Source organism: Peromyscus maniculatus, chromosome 9 (genome assembly GCF_049852395.1).
Source record: "Peromyscus maniculatus bairdii isolate BWxNUB_F1_BW_parent chromosome 9, HU_Pman_BW_mat_3.1, whole genome shotgun sequence".
NCBI lineage: Eukaryota > Metazoa > Chordata > Mammalia > Rodentia > Cricetidae > Peromyscus > Peromyscus maniculatus.
The window spans coordinates 38,878,551-38,898,701 of record NC_134860.1 but is presented as its reverse complement, the minus strand read 5'-3'; the positions used below and the strand labels follow the sequence as shown (position 1 = coordinate 38,898,701).

Here is a 20,151-nt window from a genome sequence, read left to right as displayed (position 1 = left end):
GGGGGGACCAGAGTGTATGATGGGGGAGAGGAGGGGAGGGGGGACCAGAGTGTATGATGTGGGAGAGGAGGGGGGACCAGAGTGTATGATGGGGGAGAGGAGGGGGGGGACCAGAGTGTATGATGGGGGAGGGGAGGGGGGACCAGAGTGTATGATGTGGGAGAGGAGGGGGGGACCAGAGTGTGTGATGGGGGAGGGGAGGGGAGGAGGGGGGGACCAGAGTGTATGATGTGGGAGGGGAGGGGGGACCAGAGTGTATGATGTGGGAGGGGAGGGGGGACCAGAGTGTATGATGGGGGAGGGGAGGGGGGACCAGAGTGTATGATGGGGGAGGAGAGGGGGACCAGAGTGTATGATGGGGGAGGGGAGGGGGGACCAGAGTGTATGATGGGGGAGGAGAGGGGGGGGACCAGAGTGTATGATGGGGGAGGGGGGGGGACCAGAGTGTGTGATGGGGGAGGGGAGAGGAGGGGAGGAAGATTTGGAGGGAATATAGGCTTTAGTATTTGGGGCTTTAGTCAATGTTTGAAGAGAGTGGTAGTTTGGCTTTAAGAAGACATGTCCTGGGGTTGGGGATTTAGCTCAGTGGTAGAGCGCTTGCCTAGCAAGCGCTAGGCCCTGGGTTCGGTCCTCAGCTCCAGAAAAAAAAAAAGAAGACATGTCCTTCACTGGCACAAAGACCGGCTCTTGCTCAGGGAAGGGTAACGAGGTTTCAGACCTTTACACTAGAGACCAGAGGAGCGGTGTGCTTCCTGTGAAGACCCAGGCTGTTCTAAGTTGTTCTCTTGCTGTGATAGATACCTTTATCAAAAGCAGCCCGGCAGGGAGGAAAGGGTTGATTTGAGTTTACAGGTTACCATCCATCATCGAGGGAAGCAAGAACTTAAGTCAGGAATCTGAGGCAAGAACTAAGGCAGAGACCATGGGGGAGCCCCAGGCTCACAATCAGCTACCTTTCTTATATAGCCCATCTGCCTAGGGCTGGTACCACCCACGGTGGGTTGTATTCCCACCCCACCCCCACTCTCCCCATCAGTTGGCAATTAGGAAAATACCGCCTCAGACATTCCCAGAAGCCAGACTAATGCCTCAGTTGAGAGCCCTTCTTCCCCGGTGTGTCAAGTTCACAGCCGAGATTGGCCATCACACATAGTAAAACCACTGACAAAATGGTGTGGCGGACTTAACCATATTGGACACAAGTAAGGACCGACAGCCTAGGCCAGGAGGAGCCTCACATCGGAAACATGCCAAGTCCTCTGCCAATGTGCCTCCCTCCCTCCTTAGTGCCCTTGTTCCCCGTGAGAGGGCCCTCGGCAGTCAGTGTTTGGGAAAGGTTTGAGCACAGGAACTGGGCCTGTGGAGAGGGTTTTCAGGGAGCCTATTGGAGCCGCTGTCTGTGTGTGCCGCCCGTGTGCTAGCTCACGTCTTCCATCCCAGCACTCGGGAGACTGAGACAGGGGGGTTGTTACAAGTGCCAGGCCAGCCTAGATGAGAGTGAGGCCCTGCCTGAAGCAAGCAGAAGAGTGGGGACCCAGTTTGGCGGCACACAGCAGAAGCAGGTGGATCTTTGTGATTTTGAGGCCGGCCTGGTCTCAATAGTGAGTTCCAGATCAGCTAGGTCTGCACAGCGAGATCCTGTCTCAAACATGAGCGGGGGGTGGGTGGGTGGGGGGTTGGGGGGGTGCGGGGGGGGGTTGGGGTCCCATGGAGCTCCCCGGCGCTGGCCCTTGGTGCTGGCATCCTGGATATAGAACACATTCCACTTTCATCATTTTCCTTCAAAAGGCCTGTTTTTCATTTTTTCCCTCCTGTCCCAAAATATGTATACAACAGAGGTTACGCGTTAGGGGCACAGATCTGCACTCAATTAGAGCCTCCACCAACACAGCCCATCCTGCTGAGTAGCAATCAGCCTCACTTTGAGGTTGAGCTCAGTGGAAAAATTAAAATTAACTGTCCTTGACAGGAAGCTCTAACACACCCCCACCCCCACCCCCACCCCCACTCCCAGAAACACTTCATTCTGGGTCCAGCCACAGAGTCTCCACAGAATCCGAGGGCAGTTTTGAATAAATTGCAGTTTGCCCTTCGCAGCTTTGGGGGTCAAGAATCAAGGGGAGATGGCACACATTGAGTGATATGGCGCCACTCACCCCACCCAGCTGGCTTTGGTTGTATCTGAGAAGAGAGGGCTCATGAGAGCGTTAGGTCCATCTTAGCCTCTGAGGTCCATCAGGTAGTTCTCAGGGCTCTATCTGATTGAACTGGGAAGCGGGGAGTTGGGGGGGGGGCGCGGCGTGGTGTCCTCATACACCACTCTGGGGGGTTCTCTCAGCTAAGAGTCAGCTTGAGACCTTGAAAGAGCACCCACAGCATTTTGGGAAATCTGCAAATAAAAGCTAGTGTTTCCTAGATTGGACACTGCATGCCTACCCAGCTCAGCAGTTGTAGGAAGGTAAGTCCTGTGAGCCAAGAAATGAGCCAACCTGGGGCTGCCTGAGGGCCTAGTGACAGGCGCTGTCAGAGGTCCTGATCGTGCCTAGCCAAGGAGGGGCGAACGCGCAATGTCACCGGGTTGGGATGCAGCCTGGGTGCTGGGAGAAGGGTAATAAGGCTCTCCTCATTGCTGAATAAACAAGTCTGCTGTTTGCCTTTTACCTGACGCCCTGTGTCTGTGCCATTGACTCCGCCCCTTCTCACTCCCTCCCCCAAGGGAGCCCTTAGGACCCAGCAACAAGCAGTTACTGAAATTGAAGTGTGGATGGAGGGTTATATCTGGCACTGTATTTTTTTTTTCTCCTTAATTTGAGGGCCAGAGACATAATTGGCTCAGATAGGTTATATGGGAAAGGAACTAAGAAACCCTGGGATGTTTTGAGATGACACAGAGGGAAAAAAGACCACGCGTGTCTCTTTTCTGGGCCTGCCTCTGATCATGGGAAAAGACTTTGGGGAACCAACGGCAAACAGATTGAGGAATTTACTTCAAGAGTCTGGACGATGAGGGACTGAGGAAGTGTCTCAGTTAGTACAGTGCTTGCCAGGAACGCATGGTCCCCAGCACCCACGCCAAAGCTAGGCTCAGTGGTGTGCTTCCAATCCCAGCATCGGGGAGGCAGAGGCAGGATCCCTGTGGTTTGCCGGCCTGCTAGTCTAGCTGAATTGATGGGCACTCGGTTCAACTTTTCTCAAAAAATAAAGTGGAGCGGATGGAGAAGGTCATTTGCTCTCTGCCTATGTTCCTACACATGTGCACACAAGAGTACTTTTCACCCTCCCACACATGCACACATACATATAGCATACAGGTGCACACACATGAACATGCACATGCAAAATAATTTAGATGGCAAAGGGGCCTCAATGTCTGGATATGTTTTAAAATCCTAGTTCTAAGGAATGTGTTAAAACCGCATGTCATCTCCTTCCAGAAATAACGTGCCCAGCAAGAATATGGAAAATAAAACCCCACAAAAATACACCAGTCTTTCTACCCACTAAAGATAAAGATTATATTATTAGTATTTTGATGTAAGAGCTTGTAGTTGTTTTTCCTTTACTTTTTAAAAAAAGGTTTGTCTATTTTGTGTATGAGTGCTCAATCTGCATGTACAACTTTATACCAGAAGAGGGCATCGGGTCCCCACCATGGTGGATTCTGAGCCACCATGTGATTGCTGGGAATTTAACCCAGGACCTCTGGAATTGCATCCAGTGCTCCTAACCACTGAGCCATCTCTCCAGCCCCTTCCAGTTGTTTGTGCATAGGATTGTTTTTATTTTTGTTTTATATATATTTTTTAAAGATTTGTTTATTTATTATGTACACAGAAGAAGGCACCAGATCTCATTACAGATGGTTGTGAGCCACCATGTGGGTGCTGGGAATTGAACCTGGGTCTTCTGGAAGAACAGCCAGTGCTCTTAACCACTGAGCCATCTCTCCAGCCCCTCCCAGCTGTTTGTCTGTGCATAAACTTGTTTATGTTTTTGTTCTATAAAGACATGTTTTTGAAATAATACCATACAGCACACCTCTTATTTTGTTTTTATCTGCAGTAGTGGAGATGGAACCTAAGGTCTTGCACATGCTAGATGTGTGCTTTATCTCCGAGCTGCACTGCGTCCTTGGCCTTCTTTCTACTTTTTGTTCTAAGACAGGGTCTCATTAAGTTGCCCAACCTGGCCTTAAACTAGCTCTGTATCCCAGGCAGTTCTTGAATTTGTGACCCCCTGCTTCAGTCTCTTAAGTATCTGGGATTGCAGGCCTGCACCGTCGGGCCTGATTCAGACTTTGTTTTATATTATTTTTATTTATTTATTTACTTTTTTATTTTTCCAAGACAGGGTTTCTCTGTGTAGCCCTAGCTGTCCTGGAGCTTGGTTTGTAGACCAGGCTGCTTCTACCTCCTGAGATTAAAGGTATATGCTACCACCACCCAGCCATACCTTGTTTTATTGTCCTTCAAAGATCATATATATGTGTGCGCCTATTTGTGTGCATGCATATGTCTGTGTGTATGTGTGTGTGTTTGTGCATATGTGTATATGCATGTGTATGTAAGTGTGCTTGTGTGCTCGAGTGTGCACGTGTGTGTGTGTGTGTGTGTGTGTGTGTGTGTGTGGTGCTGGGGATTGAACCCAAGGCCTCCAGCAAGAAGCCAAGCTCTATCTACCACTGAGCTCTTCTCCCAGCACAGAGGCTACATTTTTTTTAACAGTTGGAGACATACGGCAACCCCACAGCAAGCTAAATCTATCGATGCCATTCTCCCACCAGCTCAGATGACAGGTAGAATTTTTTAAAGCTAAAATTAACTGAAAGATGTACATTGTCCTATATAATGCCATTGCTTAATATAGACTAGTAGATGTACCCAACCCACAGCTGCATATGACCAGGGACAGCTATGGAGGTCCAACACAAAATCACTGGTTGACTTAAAACATGAGTTTGTTTGTAACTTGATTGCACAGTTCTCAAGCATGAACTCTGTAGATAACACTGTTGACTTTCAGTTCAAAAGGCTGAACGACAGAGCTGGAGGGATGGCTCAGTGGTTAAGGGCATTAGTGCTCTTCCAGAGGACCTGGGTTCAGGTCCCAGCACCCACACGGCAGCTCATACCTCCCTGTAACTCCAGTTTCAGAGGATTTGGCACCCTCTTCTGGTCCCTGAGGGCACTTACACAGAAATGGTACACAGATGTACATGCAGGCAAAACACCATACACAGTAAATAAAAGTAAGTTTAAAATGTTCTAAAAAGGGGGTTGTGGAGCCAGGCAGTGGTGGTGCACATCTTTAATCCCAGCACTCAGGAGACAGAGGCAGATGGATCTCTGTGAGTTTGATGCCAGCCTGGTTTACAAAGCGAGTTCCAGGACAGCCAGGGCTGTTACACGGAAACCCTGGCCCCACAAAAACAAACAAACAAACAAACAAACAAGCAAAAAAAGGGCTGAACATTCCTAATATGGAATATTGTAAGGAGTTCACATGTGCTGGGAGACCAAAGAATTCAAAAGGCTTGCTTTATTTTGATGTTTATCATGGTAGTTGGAGCCAGAGGTGTCCCTGAAGGACACCTGTACATACAGTTCAAAACCTTTGATATTGGCGGTGTACTGTGAGCCTCAGATGGTACTTCATGGCCTTCAGTACCTGCATGCATCTTTCTGTCATTTTGGCCAGGACTTTTTTTGCACATCTGATTATGTTACTGCAAGAGACTTTATTTGTTTGGTTTTTTTGAGACAGGGTTTCTCTGTAAAGCCCCAGCTGTCCTGGAACTGGCTCTATAGACCAGGCTGGCCTTGAACGCAGAGATCTGCCTGCCTCTGCCTCCCGAGTGCTGGGATTAAAGACGTGCGTCACCACTGCCTGATGCGAGAGACTTTTAAAAGCAGAATTGTTAGGCCAGGGGAATGGACAATTTAAAATGTGTCTGAGATTTGGTGAGATGGTTCGGTGGGTAAAGGCTATTGCCATGCAAGCTTCACAAGCTGAGATGCATCGGCAGAACCCACGTAAAGGTGGAAGTAGAGAACTGACTCCACAGAGTTGTCCTCTGCACATTTGGGCTGTCCATGTGCCTCACATACCCTTCACCACACACACACACACACACACACACACACACACACACACACACACACACCACACACCACACACAGCATACACACACAGTATACACACACACAGTATACCAACACAGCACACACACACACACACACATGTACACACAGCATACATACACACACAGCACACACACACATACACACTAATAATAATTAGGAAAGCTGTGTCCAATACTCATTCCTAAGTGGCCCTTCAGAAAACCTGGCTCAGATTTACAGTCCAATTAAAAGAAAGAAAATTTAATTGTATATTTTTGTATGTGTATGAATGTTTTGCATGAATGTGTGTCAGTGCATTCATGGTTCCTGAAGAGGCCAGAAGAGGGCTTTGGATAACCTTAAGTGGAATTAAAGACAGTCATGTGATACCCGGTGTTTGCTGGGACTCAAACCTGGGTCCTCGGGAAGAGCAACAAACGCTGTGAACCACTGAGTCATCTCAACTGTCTCCTATGTTCTAATTTTTATTATTTGTGAATTTCATAGGCATGGTGGTTTGAATAGGAATGGCCCCCATAGGTAGACTTATGTGCTTGAATGCTTGGCCCACAGGGAGTGGTACAATGAGGAAGTATGGTCTTGTTGGAGGAAGTGTGTCACTGTGGGGGCGGGCTTTGAGGCCTCAGATGGTCAAGCCCAGGCTCAGTGGCGCACATTCTTTTCCTGCTGCCTTTGAATCAAGGTGTAGAACCCTCAGCTCTTTCTCCAGGACCCTGTCTGCCTGCACACTGCCATGTTTCCCACCATGATGATAATGGACTAAACCTCTGAAACTGTAAGCCAGCCCCAATTAAATGTTTTCCTTTATAAGAGTTGCCGTGGTCAGCCGGGCGGTGGCGGCGCATGCCTTTAATCCCAGCACTCAGGAGGCAGAGCCAGGTGGATCTCTGTGAGTTCGAGGCCAGCCTGGGCTACAGAGTGAGTTCCAGGAAAGATGCAAAGCTACACAGAGAAACCCTGTCTGAAAAAAAAAGAGTTGCCGTGGTCATGGTGTCTCTTCACAGCAATAAAACCCTAACTAAGACAGAAGTTGGTACCAGCAGTAAGGTATTGCTGTGCTGGGCCTGACCAGGCTTTTGTTTGAAGGAATATGGACTTTGGGACTTTGGATTAGGAAAGCAGTTGAATGAACACTTTAAGTGGGGCTTAATGGGCCACCCTACCAGGAAAATGGAAGACAGTGGTGCCAAGGGTGGTTTAAACTGTGGGGACCTGGCTCAAGAGATTTCAGAGGAGAAAAATATTAGTATATGGTCCAGAGACTGTTCTTGTGATATTTTGGCAAAGAGTATGGCTGCTTTGTGCCCTTGTCCAAAAGGTCTGCCTGAGGCTAAATTGAAGAGTTTTGGATTAATTGCATTGGCAGAGGAGATCTCAAATCAGCCTAGTATTGACTCTGTCACGTGGTTATTAGTGTTTACTCTTATGGGTATCTATAATGATAAGGAGCAGCTGAACAAGGAAAAATAGAAAATGTACAAATTGAGGAGAAACGGGGTACCAAAAAGTGGAATGGAACTAAATGCTGTGTTTGAGGAGATAAACAGATTAAGAAATGGAATAAATGGAGTGGTTACTTCAGGGCAAGACCCACCCAGCTAAGCTTCCAACTTGTAAAATGGAATTAAAGAACAGTTTAGGTCCAGGTGTGGTGGTGCACGCCTTAATCAGGAGGCAGAGGCAGGCGGATCTCTGAGTTTGAGGCCAGCCTGGAAAACAGGAAGCTGGTGACGATGTGATTGAATGAGGAGGCCGTGTTCCTAACTGGCCTGCTCATTCAATTACAGTCTTCCTAGAAATGAAAGAAAGAATGAGCCAGAGATACATGTCCCTAGAAATCCTAACTAAGACATCAGGCAAATAATGGGTGTCCTTTTCATTAACTTGCCTAAGGAATGAGGTGGAACATTTTGTCCCACATGAGTCTGCTAGACTCCTGTGGTTTGCTCCATTTAGTTGTTACTGACAGGTTCTCTATATGTAGCTCAGGTGGGGCTTGAACCTGTGACCTTCCTGCCTTAGTGCTGAGATTGCTGGCAAGCACCACTGTCCCTGGTCTGTGCAGTTTATTCTGAGAGCATCATCAGTCCCTCATTTGACTGAGGTCTCCTTAATTCCCTCCCTGCAACCCCCTGGCCGAGCTCTGGATCCTAACTGCAGCTGAGAGACTGAAGAAGCAAACTCTTTCTCACATGGCCAGGTTTCCTCAGTCAGAGCCTTCCCTGCCTTCTTCTCATCCCTGGTCCACATCCGGCCAGTCCCTCTAGAGTCGCCCCCTGGTGGCTTGTTTCAAACTCCTTCAGTCAGCTGCAGCTGTCAACTTGACACCGGGAAGAGGGAACTTCACATGAAGAACTGACTGGACCAGATTGGCCTGTGGCCAGGACTGTGAGCCTTTTTCTTAATTGCTGTAGGAGGGCCTGGCTCACTGTGGGAGGTACCATCTCTAATCAGGTGAGCCTGCGCTGTATAAGGAAGGTAACTGAGCCGAGCAGTGGTGATGCACGGCTTTAATCCCAGCATTTAGGAGGCAGAGGCAGGCGGATCTCTAAGTTCGAGGCCAACCTGGTCTATAGAGAGAGTTCCAGGACAGCCAGGGATACGCAGAAAAACTATGAGAGCTTAAGTTACATTCTAAGTTTTAATTACTATGCCTAAGAGATCCATGAAACAAAAATACCTCTGATCTGCAAGGCCCTTGCCCAAGGACAGATAGTTCCTGAAATGCTGGAGGCTATTGTTTGTGGGAGATAACAAGTCACATGTTTTCACTCCGCTAAACAAGTTTGTATGAACCATCTACACTGGATTTGTGTTCTAGAATATCAGTTAAAGATGTGCTACATTTGTTTATGCAGTGGAACATTTGTTTAATGATGCAAAGATGTGTTGCATTCTTTTCTGTTGGATTTGTTTAACTCTGTGAAGCTGTGTTATTTTGCCGGTCTAAAACACCTGATGGTCTAATAAAGAGCTGAACGGCCATATGTAGGACAAGAAAAGATAGGCGAGGCTGGCAGGTAGAGAGAATAAATAGGAGAAATATGGGAGGAAAGATTGAGACACAAGAGAAGGAGGAGGATGCCGGGGGTGGGGGTGTGGGGCAGCCACACAGCCAGACTCGAAATAAGAAGGAAAGAAAGAAATAGAGAAAGATAAAAGCCCAGAGGCTTTAAATGATAGGCTGGATAATTTAAGAAAAGCTGGCAAGGGACTGGAGAGATGGCTCAGAGGTTAAGAGCACTGGCTGCTCTTCCAGAGGTCCTGAGTTCAATTCCCAGCAACCACATGGTGGCTCACAACCGACTATAATGAGATCTGGTGCCCTGGTCTGGCTTATAGGCACACATGCAGGCAGAACACTGTATACATAATAAATAAATAAATAAATCTTTAAAAAAGCAAACAACAACAACAAAAAACAGCTGGGCAGCGGCGGTGAACGCCTTTAATCCCAGTACCCAGGAGGCAGAGCCAGGGGATTTCTGTGAGTTCAAGACCAGCCTGGTCTACAGAGCGAGATCCAGGACAGGTACCAAAACTACAAGGAGAAACCCTGTCTTGAAAAACTGAAAATAAATAAATGAATGAATTAATGAATGAATGAATGAATAAACCAACAACAGATGTGTTTGATCACATGTGGGCGGGAAGTTCACAGGCAGAAAATATATCAGGATGTTTGCTTGCCCCTGATTGGACCTGATGGGAACACTTTAAGCCCCTGCAAACGGTGACTCAGTCCATTTTCTGGAAACCCAGAGTTGACCTTGCCAGAGAGTCCATCCACCTGGCCAGTATTTAATTAAAGCTTTCTTTAAATTTGACTTTAAACTGTGGCAGTGGTCTTATTCTTGACCAGTGGGATTAACAAAACCTGTCTCAAAAAAAAAAAAAAAAAACAAAAAAGGAGAGAGAGAGAGAAAAGAAAAGACAGATAATTGAGCCGTCCGCGAAGCAGTACCCCTGTGTGGTGTCTGCTTCTCCTCCCTGGCTTCCTGCCTTGGTGTCTTCTGATGACGTGCTGTCACCTGTGAGCCAGCAAAGCCTTTCCTCTCCATGCTTTGGTCATAGAGTTTCACAGCAACAGATGGCGGCGGCGGCGGCGGCGGCGGCGCACACCTTTAATCCCAGCACTCAGGAGGCAGAGGCAGGCGGATCTCTGTGAGTTCGAGGCCAGCCTGATCTACAGAGTGAGTTCCAAGACAGGCAGAGCTACAGACTAGACAGAGTCCTTGTCTCAAAACAAAACAACACAAAAACAAAAAGAAAGCAAAGGCGGCACAGACCCTGAGAGTGACAATCAATCAATGGGACCTCCTGAAACTGAGAAGCTTTTGCAGGGCAAAAGACACAGTCAAGAAGACAAAAAGACAGCCAACAGAATGGGAAAAGATCTTCACCAAACCCACATCTGACAGAGGATTGATCTCCACAATATATAAAGAACTCAAGAAACCAGACATCAAAATACTGAACAATCCAATTAAAAAATGGGCTACAGAGCTAAGAAGAATCTCAAATGGCTGAAAGACATTTAAGGAAATGCTCAACATCCTTAATCATCAGAGAAATGCAAATCAAAACGACTCTGAGATATCACCTTACACCTGTCAGAATCACTATGATCAAAAACACTAATGACAGTCTATGTTGGAGAGGATGTGGAGCAAAGGGAACACTCCTCCACTGTTGGTGGAAATACAAGCTTGTACAACCACTGTGGAAATCAGTATGGCGGTTTCTCAGAAAATTAGGAATCGAACTACCTCAAGACCCAGCCATCCCACTCTTGGGCATATACCCAAGGAATGCTGATTCATACCATAAAGATACATGCTCAGCTATGTTCATAGCAGCACTATTTGTAATAGCCAGAACCTGGAAACAACCTAGATGCCCATCAACGGAAGAATGGATTAAGAAAATGTGGTACATATACACAATGGAGTACTACTCGGCAGAGAAAAACAATGACAGCATGGAATTTGCAGGCAAATGGATGGAACTAGAAAATATCATCCTGAGTGAGGTAACCCAAACCCAGAAGGACAAACATGGTATATACTCACTCATAAGTGGATACTAGATGTAAAGCAAAGAACAATCAGACTGCAACCCACAGATCCAGGGAGGCTATATAGCAGGGGGGACCCTAGGGTGACTGTGGCTTATAATAAGTTTTGGTTTTACTCAATCACTGGGCAAGCCTCAATGAAACATTTCACTATTAGGATAAGAATTTATACTGTATCAAGCTGATAATAGATAAAGAAATAAATAAATAAATAAAAATGAAAAAAAAACAAAAAAAAACAAAAACAAAAAGAAAGCAAAGAAAACAAGCACACTAGAACATCTCCTTGGATCACACACTCTGAGACTTTGGTGTCCTGATCCCCACCCACATCCCCTGGCAGCCAAGACCATTTCCCCACAAGCTCTTGTGCAGAGGCAGGGAGACATGCATGGTCTGACTACACAGGTCCATGCAGACCATCTGTCACCTTCTTTCGTGGTTCAGGGTTCTGGACTGGGCAGCGAGGACAGTGCCCTGGAGGCAAGGCCGCTTCCCATTCCCGTGTCTGTAGAGGTCAGCCTGTGTGTGTGGTCCCGAGTGCCTATTTATTGGCTTATAGTCTGTGCCATGCAGCCTGCCAAGCCTTTTATCTGTCGTCAGGAACACTGTAGTGGTGGTGGCGTCACTTCCTGGACATGGCCTTGATGTCATTATCCTCCCGTGGAGTCAGATGTGCCCTTTGCAGGTGGACTTTGGAGCAGCCCATAATTTTCCCAAGCTTCTGCCTCATTAAGTCACTGGGTGCGAAAGAAAATGAAGCCCACCTGCTCACTGGCCTGCTGGCTCTTGGGTACGTTGAGGCCATTCAGGGCAACACTTAAACTGCTGCATGACCTAAAACCTCTAAATCGTTGGTTCTCAGCCTTTGGGTTACCACCCCTTTGGGGGCTGGCTGAACGACCCTTTTCATGGGCGTGGTCTAAGACCATGGGAAAACACAGATGTTTAAGTTACAGTTCATGAGAGCAGCAAAATTAGTTATGAAGTAGCAACAAAATGATTTTATGGTTGGGGTCAGCACAACATGAGGACCTGTATTAAAGGGTGGCAACCTTAGGAAGGTTGAGAATGCTGTTTTGAACTGAAGCCTCGGGGGTCTTCCTTTTGTTGGCTGGCTGTGTAGACCCAATTACACAGATAACGCTTTCTCTACGGGACTTGTGAAATTGAGCTGAGCTGTGCTCAAGTGTCTTTGCCAGATTCAAGAAATGCAGTGGGGGAGCAATGGGAAATTGCACATCAAAATCTTTATCTTTGGATAATGCCGTAACAGGGAATTCTGATTATTTTTTTCTTTTGGTCTGTGTTTTGTTAATTCGGTAATGAGCACCCATAATCATTTACTATGTAAATGTGTACTATGACTTTATTGATATTATTTCCTTAGTACTCAGGAGAGACTGATTATTACAGAGACATGGGGTGGATTTCTAATTCCTGTTAGAAATCTCCTCCCACTGACCATGGTGAGGCCGACCTGTCATTTCCTAGCACTCAGGATGGTGAGGAGGAGGTGGTGAGGAGGATGATGAGGAGGAGGAGGAGGAGGAGGAGGATGGTGAGGAGGAGGATGGTGAGGCAGGAGGATGGTGAGGAGGAAGATGGTGAGGCAGGAGGATGGTGAGGCAGGAGGATGAAGGCTACATAACAAGACACTGTGTTAGAAAATAGAAACCTCAGCTGGGTGTGGTGGTGCGCACACCTTTAATCCCAGCACTCAGGAGACAGAGGAGGGTGGATCTCTGTGAGTTCGAGGCCAACCTGGTCTACAAATGAGTTCCAGGACAGCCAGGGCTACATAGAGAAACCCTGTCTCAAGAACCAAACAACAACAGCCCCAGAAACCTTCCCCATGCTGTTTCACTCTCTACTCTTCATCCCCAACAATGAAGTGCTGGAAGCCGTGTTGGAACACCATGTATTAGTAATTAAACTAGACCCCTGGCTCATCGCACCATCAAAGCCTTTCGCACTGTTTGAACCTTGCCTGAGAAAGCTTTGGCTAACGTGAGAGGGCCTGGCCAGGGCCTCAGCCATCTCTCTCTGGCTACCTTGCCCATGACTGGTGTCCACTGGCAATAGATGAAGGTTTGAAGTCCAGGTTTTCTGGTTCCTTTGGGAAATACCCACCCTGCAAAATTGTTAATGCTGGCATATTTTTGCTGCATCCTGCCCTGGCCACGCCTCCTCACCTTGGAGTAGCAGGCCAATGTCAGCTTTGCTTGGTGCTTTGGGGCCACAATAATTGTGTGTGTGTGTGTGTGTGTGTGTGTGTGTGTGTGTGTGTTCAAGAGGGTCACAGCTGTCCAGACACATCAATTTTGAGACTCCTTCCTCCCTTCCTTGGTTTCCTGTCTGCAGGTCCAGGGGATAGATGCCTCTGGCTTTTGAGGTGGCTAGCTGGCTGGGAGCAAAGGAACCAGGAAGGACAGGATGGAGATCCCAGGCCGCAGAATAGGGCTGCTACATGCTGGGGAGCTGGGCACAGCCTGTGAGGGACCTGGCTCTTGGGGAAGAGTTTTGGGCTGTTGCTGGCCCTCCGAAGGGAGGCCTTGGAGGCAGCTACAGTTAATAAAGGTAGGGAGTTGCCTCGGGCCCCAGACATGGAAAGGGCAGCATAGTTTTAGAGCGCAGGGATGCCACTGTGGAAAGGGAGAGTTCTCAGTTACTTCCTCTCAGGCCCGCGTTATCAAAGGCTGCTCTGCCCAGGAACGTTCAGTCCCTCACGGTAGTAAGATAGCGCCCTTCTTGCCGACTGTGTGGTGAGAGAAAAAGAAAGAAAGGTTTTGCTAAGCAAAGAAAGATGTGAAGGAGATTTAAAGTGAGAATATTTAAATTACAGACTCGTGGCGCTTTTCAAGCATGCTCAAGCAGTTCTTCAAGCACCCATTTAGGGACTGCTGATTGATAAGAGGCTATGAATTATTCTTATCTCCTAGTCCCTGGCTCTCTGGAGGGCAACACTTGGTTAACCTAATTTGAATCTAATTTAAATGACTTAAGAATAATAACACAAGTATGTGCTTGAACCTAATAAAGCCTAATTTATTAAATAGGACGTTTTAGAAGAACTGTATGTTACAGCCAGACAGGGACCTTTGAAATCATCCTTTATTTAATAAATAAAGAAACAAAGTCCCAGAACAATAGCATCTTTTGCTAAAGGCCAGACACTTAGTGGCCACACACAGTGGGGACTTGAACTCTGTACCCTGGATATCGAATGGGAGCCTTTGTGTCACTCTCGGGAAGCCTGTGCTTCCCCCTGGGGCAGGCTTAGTTCCCTAGCAAGTTATGGGAGGTGGCTGGCGACTGAGGAAGAGTTCCCCAGGGGGACATCCACAAGGTGGCCTGTTGCGCTGTGCCTCAACCCTCTACTAACCCAGCAGACCTTCTGTGGGGCTGATACATCATGGAGACTCGGGGTTTTAGACATCCCAATGGGGCTGAACCCTTGGGACAACCTGGCACTGAGCACATGTTTGGAAATCCCCAAACCCACAGGTTTTCCTCCTCATGCCTCAGGCTGGATGTGGGTTGGTTGGTCTCCAGGCTGTCCTCAGGGCAAGAAGACCCCTCACACAAAACTCATGCTTAACCTGTGCTTTTTCCCACATTCTGTCAAATTTCTAGAACCCGTCTCGTCTGTAATAGTTCATACTTGAGGGTACTAGGCATTGCAATAAGCTCTGATACGTCTTAACATATTAAGACCTAAATCATATAGATGAAGAAATTCAACCTCAGAGAACTTGATAGCCCCGCCAAAGTCCTACAGAAACCAGACATTGTGGCCCAAGGGCTCAACTCCCTGCTGGTTTCTGTAAAGAAGGCCTGGAGGACAAAGAATAGAGGTCATCTTAGGGATAATTCTGGCCACTCCCAAGAGTCACCGGCCTAGGCTCCTGGGTGGCCTTGGTGGCCCAGAACATCCATCCATCTGTCCTTACTCCTGTGTCTGGACTGCCAAACTGTCCTCCAGAATCTGGTACCTGGCTTTCAGAAATCTTAAGGGCTTTTTGGATAAAAGGAAAACTCATCCTCGGTACAAATATTAAATGAAAGTTTAAGCCCGTGGAGCCAGCTTCCGGCATTGGGCAATTCCTCCAGAGAGGCCAAGAAACTCAGGCGTTCCTGTCATCCTGCAGCTGGGGTTCTAGTCTCGCTTGGTTGTACTGCCGTGAGATCCTTGGCCCTTTGAAGTCTGTGAACCGTGATTAGTGGGTGTCACACCCTGAACCCAGGATCAGAGTCAAGCACGAGGTTGAGTTGATTCCCGGCCCTGCTGTGTTTAGGTCACACAGTTGACCTTGGAGCTGCCTGGCCTCTGAGTGTAAGAGGGGTGTGTGTGTGCGTGTGTGTGTGTGTGTGCGTGTGTGTGTGTGTGTGTGTGTGTGTGTGTGTGTGTGTGTGCGCGCGCAAAGTTTAATTGAATTGAAAAGGCTGACATTTTCGTGATTGAAAGAAGCAGGGTTAGCATCACAGGCCAAGGGAGCTTGTGGTCAGTTGCCACTGTCTGGAACCTCTTAACCAGAATGTGTCCATTCTCAGACACTCACGATGCTTCTGTGAATGCCACCCTTACCTGGCGTCCAGCCTTCCACAGGCTGGCCTTCACCTATGTTTCTGGACGTTTCACTAACAACAGTGACAGTGACATTTGCATTTGTCTGTCTCTTTACTGTTTCCAAAATGCTTTCTTTTGGCTTTGAAGTTTCTCAGCAAGTATTTTAAAACTGAGGACATAGGTCCAGAGAGGTAAAAGGCCCTGTCCAAAAGCCACCACACCTTCCCGGGGGGCCATGGTAAGTTGTACTGCCGTTAGAATGTTTGTTCTCCCTCATCAGGGGTGGGTTCTGCTTTCCTGACCCTGTCCCCAGGAGGCTTTGGCATGGACTTGCTTGGTCATGGGTCAGCTGGGTCTGGGGGTGCATGGCTGTAATCTCAGAGCTAGAGGTAGAGGTAGGAAGATTGGGCATTGGGAAAGGAGCCTCAGCTACATGAGAGTACCCTAGAAACAAACAAACAAACCCCATGGCATGCATCATGTATCAGTCAGGTCACCATTTAACCGTGCCTTTCTTTTCTCTCTGCTGCAAGAGAGAAAAATGTCCCAGCAGTCCCACATGGGGGTTGCCCTGTCAGTCTGGAGCCTGGACTCCACTGACCATGGAGCAGGAAGTGTGGAATCAGAGTGGACTGTAACACTGAGATATGAATTGCTACGTTGAAGGGCCCTGAGACATGGGAGTGGCCTGTTTCATTGGGTCTAAGCGGACTGCATAGGGATAGAGTTTGGCTTAGTCCCAGACCTGAAGGTCCCCCCAGTGTTCCATTGTTTTCTGTGTCAGTCTTAGTATAAACAGTATTGGGCTTGCACCCTTATGTATTGGCACTCTTGTGTCTGTGAATTATGTTTCCTAAAGTGATAGCTGAGGTCAAAGTGTATGCACGCCTCTTTGACAAAAGCTAAATTTGACTTACGGAGAACTTAGAGATGGAACTCAGAGGTTGTTTGGTAGGAATGAAAAGCAAATGCCACCGGGTAGATGAACTGGGAAGAGCATGCAGAGGAAAAACAAGCCAGTTACAAAAGCCCGCCAGGTCGTATCATTCCATTGCCATACAATGTCCAGGCTAGGCCAAGGTATAAAAGCAGAAGGTAGACCGGTGGCTGCGGGGGGTGGGGGTGGGGTGGGGGTGGGGTGAGGAGTGACTGCTTAGAGGATCCTGGTTTCCTCTGGAGATGATACAAACGTTCTCAGTTAGATAGTGGCGGCGGTTGCTCACCTCGGCAGATGTCATAAAATCCCTGAATTGTATGATTTAAGAGGCTGGGTTTCCTGGTATCTGAATTCTATCCCAACAGAGCTGAATTCTAAGAGGAAACAGTACATTGAGTTCTGTGCACCCCTCGCCTGAGTCACCCTAATGTTCTCAACTGGGAAACGACTGGACAAATTGTACCGCAGTTATACTGTGGAATATTAAAAACGCAGAATGGCGTACATGGTGGGATTTGGTTTTTAAGAAGAAAGTGTTTAAGCCCAGACATGGTAGTGTGTGCCTCTGATCCCAGTGCTTGAGGGGATGAGGCAGGAAAAGCAGGAGTTGAAGGCTACTGAGACCCTGTCTCGGCAAACAAAACGAAAGGCCCGTTTGTGGATAAGAGCTCACACTGCTCTTAAAGAGGACCCCGGGAGTGCCCAGCACCCACCTTGGGCCACTTCCAACTGCCCATAACTACAGCTCCCGGGGGTCTGACGCCCTGGCCTCTGCTGGCACCTGCGTTCATACGCATCCCCCAACCCCAGGCATACGTATGTATACATAATGACAATGAATCTTTAGAAAAAAATCATTCTGTTTAAAAGAAATGAAAATGCCTCGTATGTGTGTGTGTGTGTGTGTGTGTGTGTGTGTGTGTGTGTGTATGTGTGTGTTTCCTTACGTTTGAAACAGCACACAGCAAGTAGAAATAGCACATGAACTCCACAGATGGGGGCTAGCAAGATGTTCAGTGGGTAAAGGTGCTTGCCTGGCCTGAGTTCAATCCGTGGTTCCCACTTGGTGGAGAAGAACCAACTGCAGCTAATTATCCTCTGACCTCCATGCACGCACTGTGGCTGGCACTTGTACTCACATGCACACACACACATACACAATAAAAATGCTTTTAAGCCCGGCGGTGGTGGTGAACACCTTTAATCCCAGCACTCGGGAGGCAGAGTCAGGCGGATCTCTGTGAGTTCGAGGCCAGCCTGGGCTACAGAATGAGTTCCAGGACAGGCTCCAAAGCTACACAGAGAAACCCTGTCTCAAAAACAAAAAAAGACCCCCCCAAAAAAAAATGCTTTTTTTTTTTTTTTTTTTTTTTTTTGGTTTTTTCGAGACAGGGTTTCTCTGTGTAGCTTTGCGCCTTTCCTGGGACTCACTTGGTAGCCCAGGCTGGCCTCGAACTCACAGAGATCCGCCTGCCTCTGCCTCCCGAGTGCTGGGATTAAAGGCGTGCGCTACCACCGCCCGGCAGAAAAAAATGCTTTTTAAAGGGGGCTGGATAGGTGGCTCAGTGGTTAAGAGCACTGGCTGTTCTTCCAGAGGTCCCGAGTTCAAGTCCCAACAACCACATGGTGGCTCACAGCCATCTATTACAATGGGATCTGATGCCATCTTCTGGCATGCAGGCATACATGATGACAGAGCACTCATATATTAAAAATAAATGAATAAATATTGAAAATATTGTCATACTTAACATAAATATATTAATATTGTCTTAATACTTGTTAAGAGTGGAAAGAGAGAGATTGTACATTTGTTTGTTTCTATTCTGTTTGAGACAGTCTCATGAGCCCAGGCTAGCCTTGAATTTACTATGTAGCGAAGGTTGACCTTGAACTTCTAATCTTCCTATCTCTACCTCAAAAACGCTAGGATTGTAGGCATGCCGAACCATGTTTGGTTTATAGTTTGCTTTTATAACCCCCATGTTTAACTTAGTAGGTAAGGGCATGCAATTTTTCTAACTTCTCATAGCTTGGAAAAAAAAAGGTTAAGGGAAAAATATGACAAGGGCTATTGCCCATGCTAGATAATTTACCTCTGGTTTGTAGGCAGCCAGCTGGGTATTAAGAGCAATATGCATAGGGTCCTGCACATCTGCTCTAAGGATAGGCAGGGCATGAAGTTCAGAAGGATGATAGTGGGGGGGGGTTAAGTAGAAGTCATGAGCTTCAGCTCTCTGTCATCAAGATTTTAGGATAGAGGGTACTAACTAAACAGCTCTGTGACTCAGGTTCCTTACCTTGAGAGATTCTCTCTCCTTGAGTTATCATGGGCCAAATGAGGTTGTGTTTGCAGGGTTCTAAGCATAGTGCCTACCATGCAGTGGTCCTTAATGATGGCCATCCTCATCCTCATCCTCATCCTCATCCTCATCACCTACCATAGATATTTCTCAGTTGTTTGTGAAGTGGGGAAACTGAGTATAAGACCTAGAAAGGGGCAGTGACCTCAATTTTGACTACTGTTTTTCAGACACATAGTTTGGGGTCCTCCTGTGCCACACTCCTGTTCCTGCTGTTGTTAATAGTCAGTAAAATAGAAGACCACATATCCCAGCCTCTCTTGCAGCTAGGTGCAGGGGAAGTCTTGGGCTAGATTTCTCCTTGGAAAGCTGCCCTTCTTGACTTCCTTTCTCCTGACTTTCCTTTTGTCTGGATCCTATGGTTCATAGCAGAGCCCTGTGAGGATTCTGGGTCCTGAGCAACCCTGAAGAAGGATGTTAGACCCTCATGATGGTGAAGCAATGCACAGAAGCTCTCATCTCGGCATCCCTGCAGTCACCATCGTTGCCCCAGATAGCCCTCCTTTGGACTTCTACATAAGAGAAAAATAAGCCTACCTTGCCTAAGGCTCTTTTTTCTGAGTTTTCTATAAAATGGAGATGAGCCCTAACTAATATATTTCTCATAGATCAACTGACTTGGAAGACAAGGCCTGTGACTAGGAGCTGTACAGAGTGATTGAGGAAGCACTTGTGCCTTTCCCAGGGTGACGTAAGGACAACGTAAGGCTGGGCCTGGAACTTACTCATCACCAATGTGGAGTCTGGGCCAGACCTCGTTGACGTGTGTGTACTGGGGGCTGCCCTTCCAGAAGAGGCGCTCCAGCTCGAAGGGTCCAGGGGTGCAGTAGTCCTCAGCCTCTCCCTCCTCCTCCTGCAGGGACAGCCTCTTGGCAGAAGGGTAGGCATCCTTGAGGCTTGTCTTTGTATCTCCTGATGCCATTTTGGAGTCAAGGGATTTTCTTTCCTTTCTGCATGAAAGAAGGTCAGGATGGAATTAGCATGAGACAGTGGTCATTATAGAAGGAGGTAAGGATGGGGTTAGCAGAGAACGGTGGGCATTATAGGAGCTGAGGATGGGA

General features: G+C 47.6%; 1 protein-coding gene across 2 annotated transcripts in view; it reads right to left on the bottom strand.

Moving 5' to 3' along the window:
- The window catches only part of Dusp29 (dual specificity phosphatase 29), a 47,990-nt gene that overhangs the window by 15,924 nt on the left and 11,915 nt on the right, over positions 1-20,151 (bottom strand). For both annotated transcript variants that reach the window (XM_076544667.1, XM_042284646.2), the window contains exon 2: positions 19,816-20,040. In XM_076544667.1, the coding sequence (XP_076400782.1) occupies positions 19,816-20,012 (197 nt within the window). In that variant the 5' untranslated portion in view covers positions 20,013-20,040. The remainder of the gene's footprint in view (positions 1-19,815; positions 20,041-20,151) is intronic.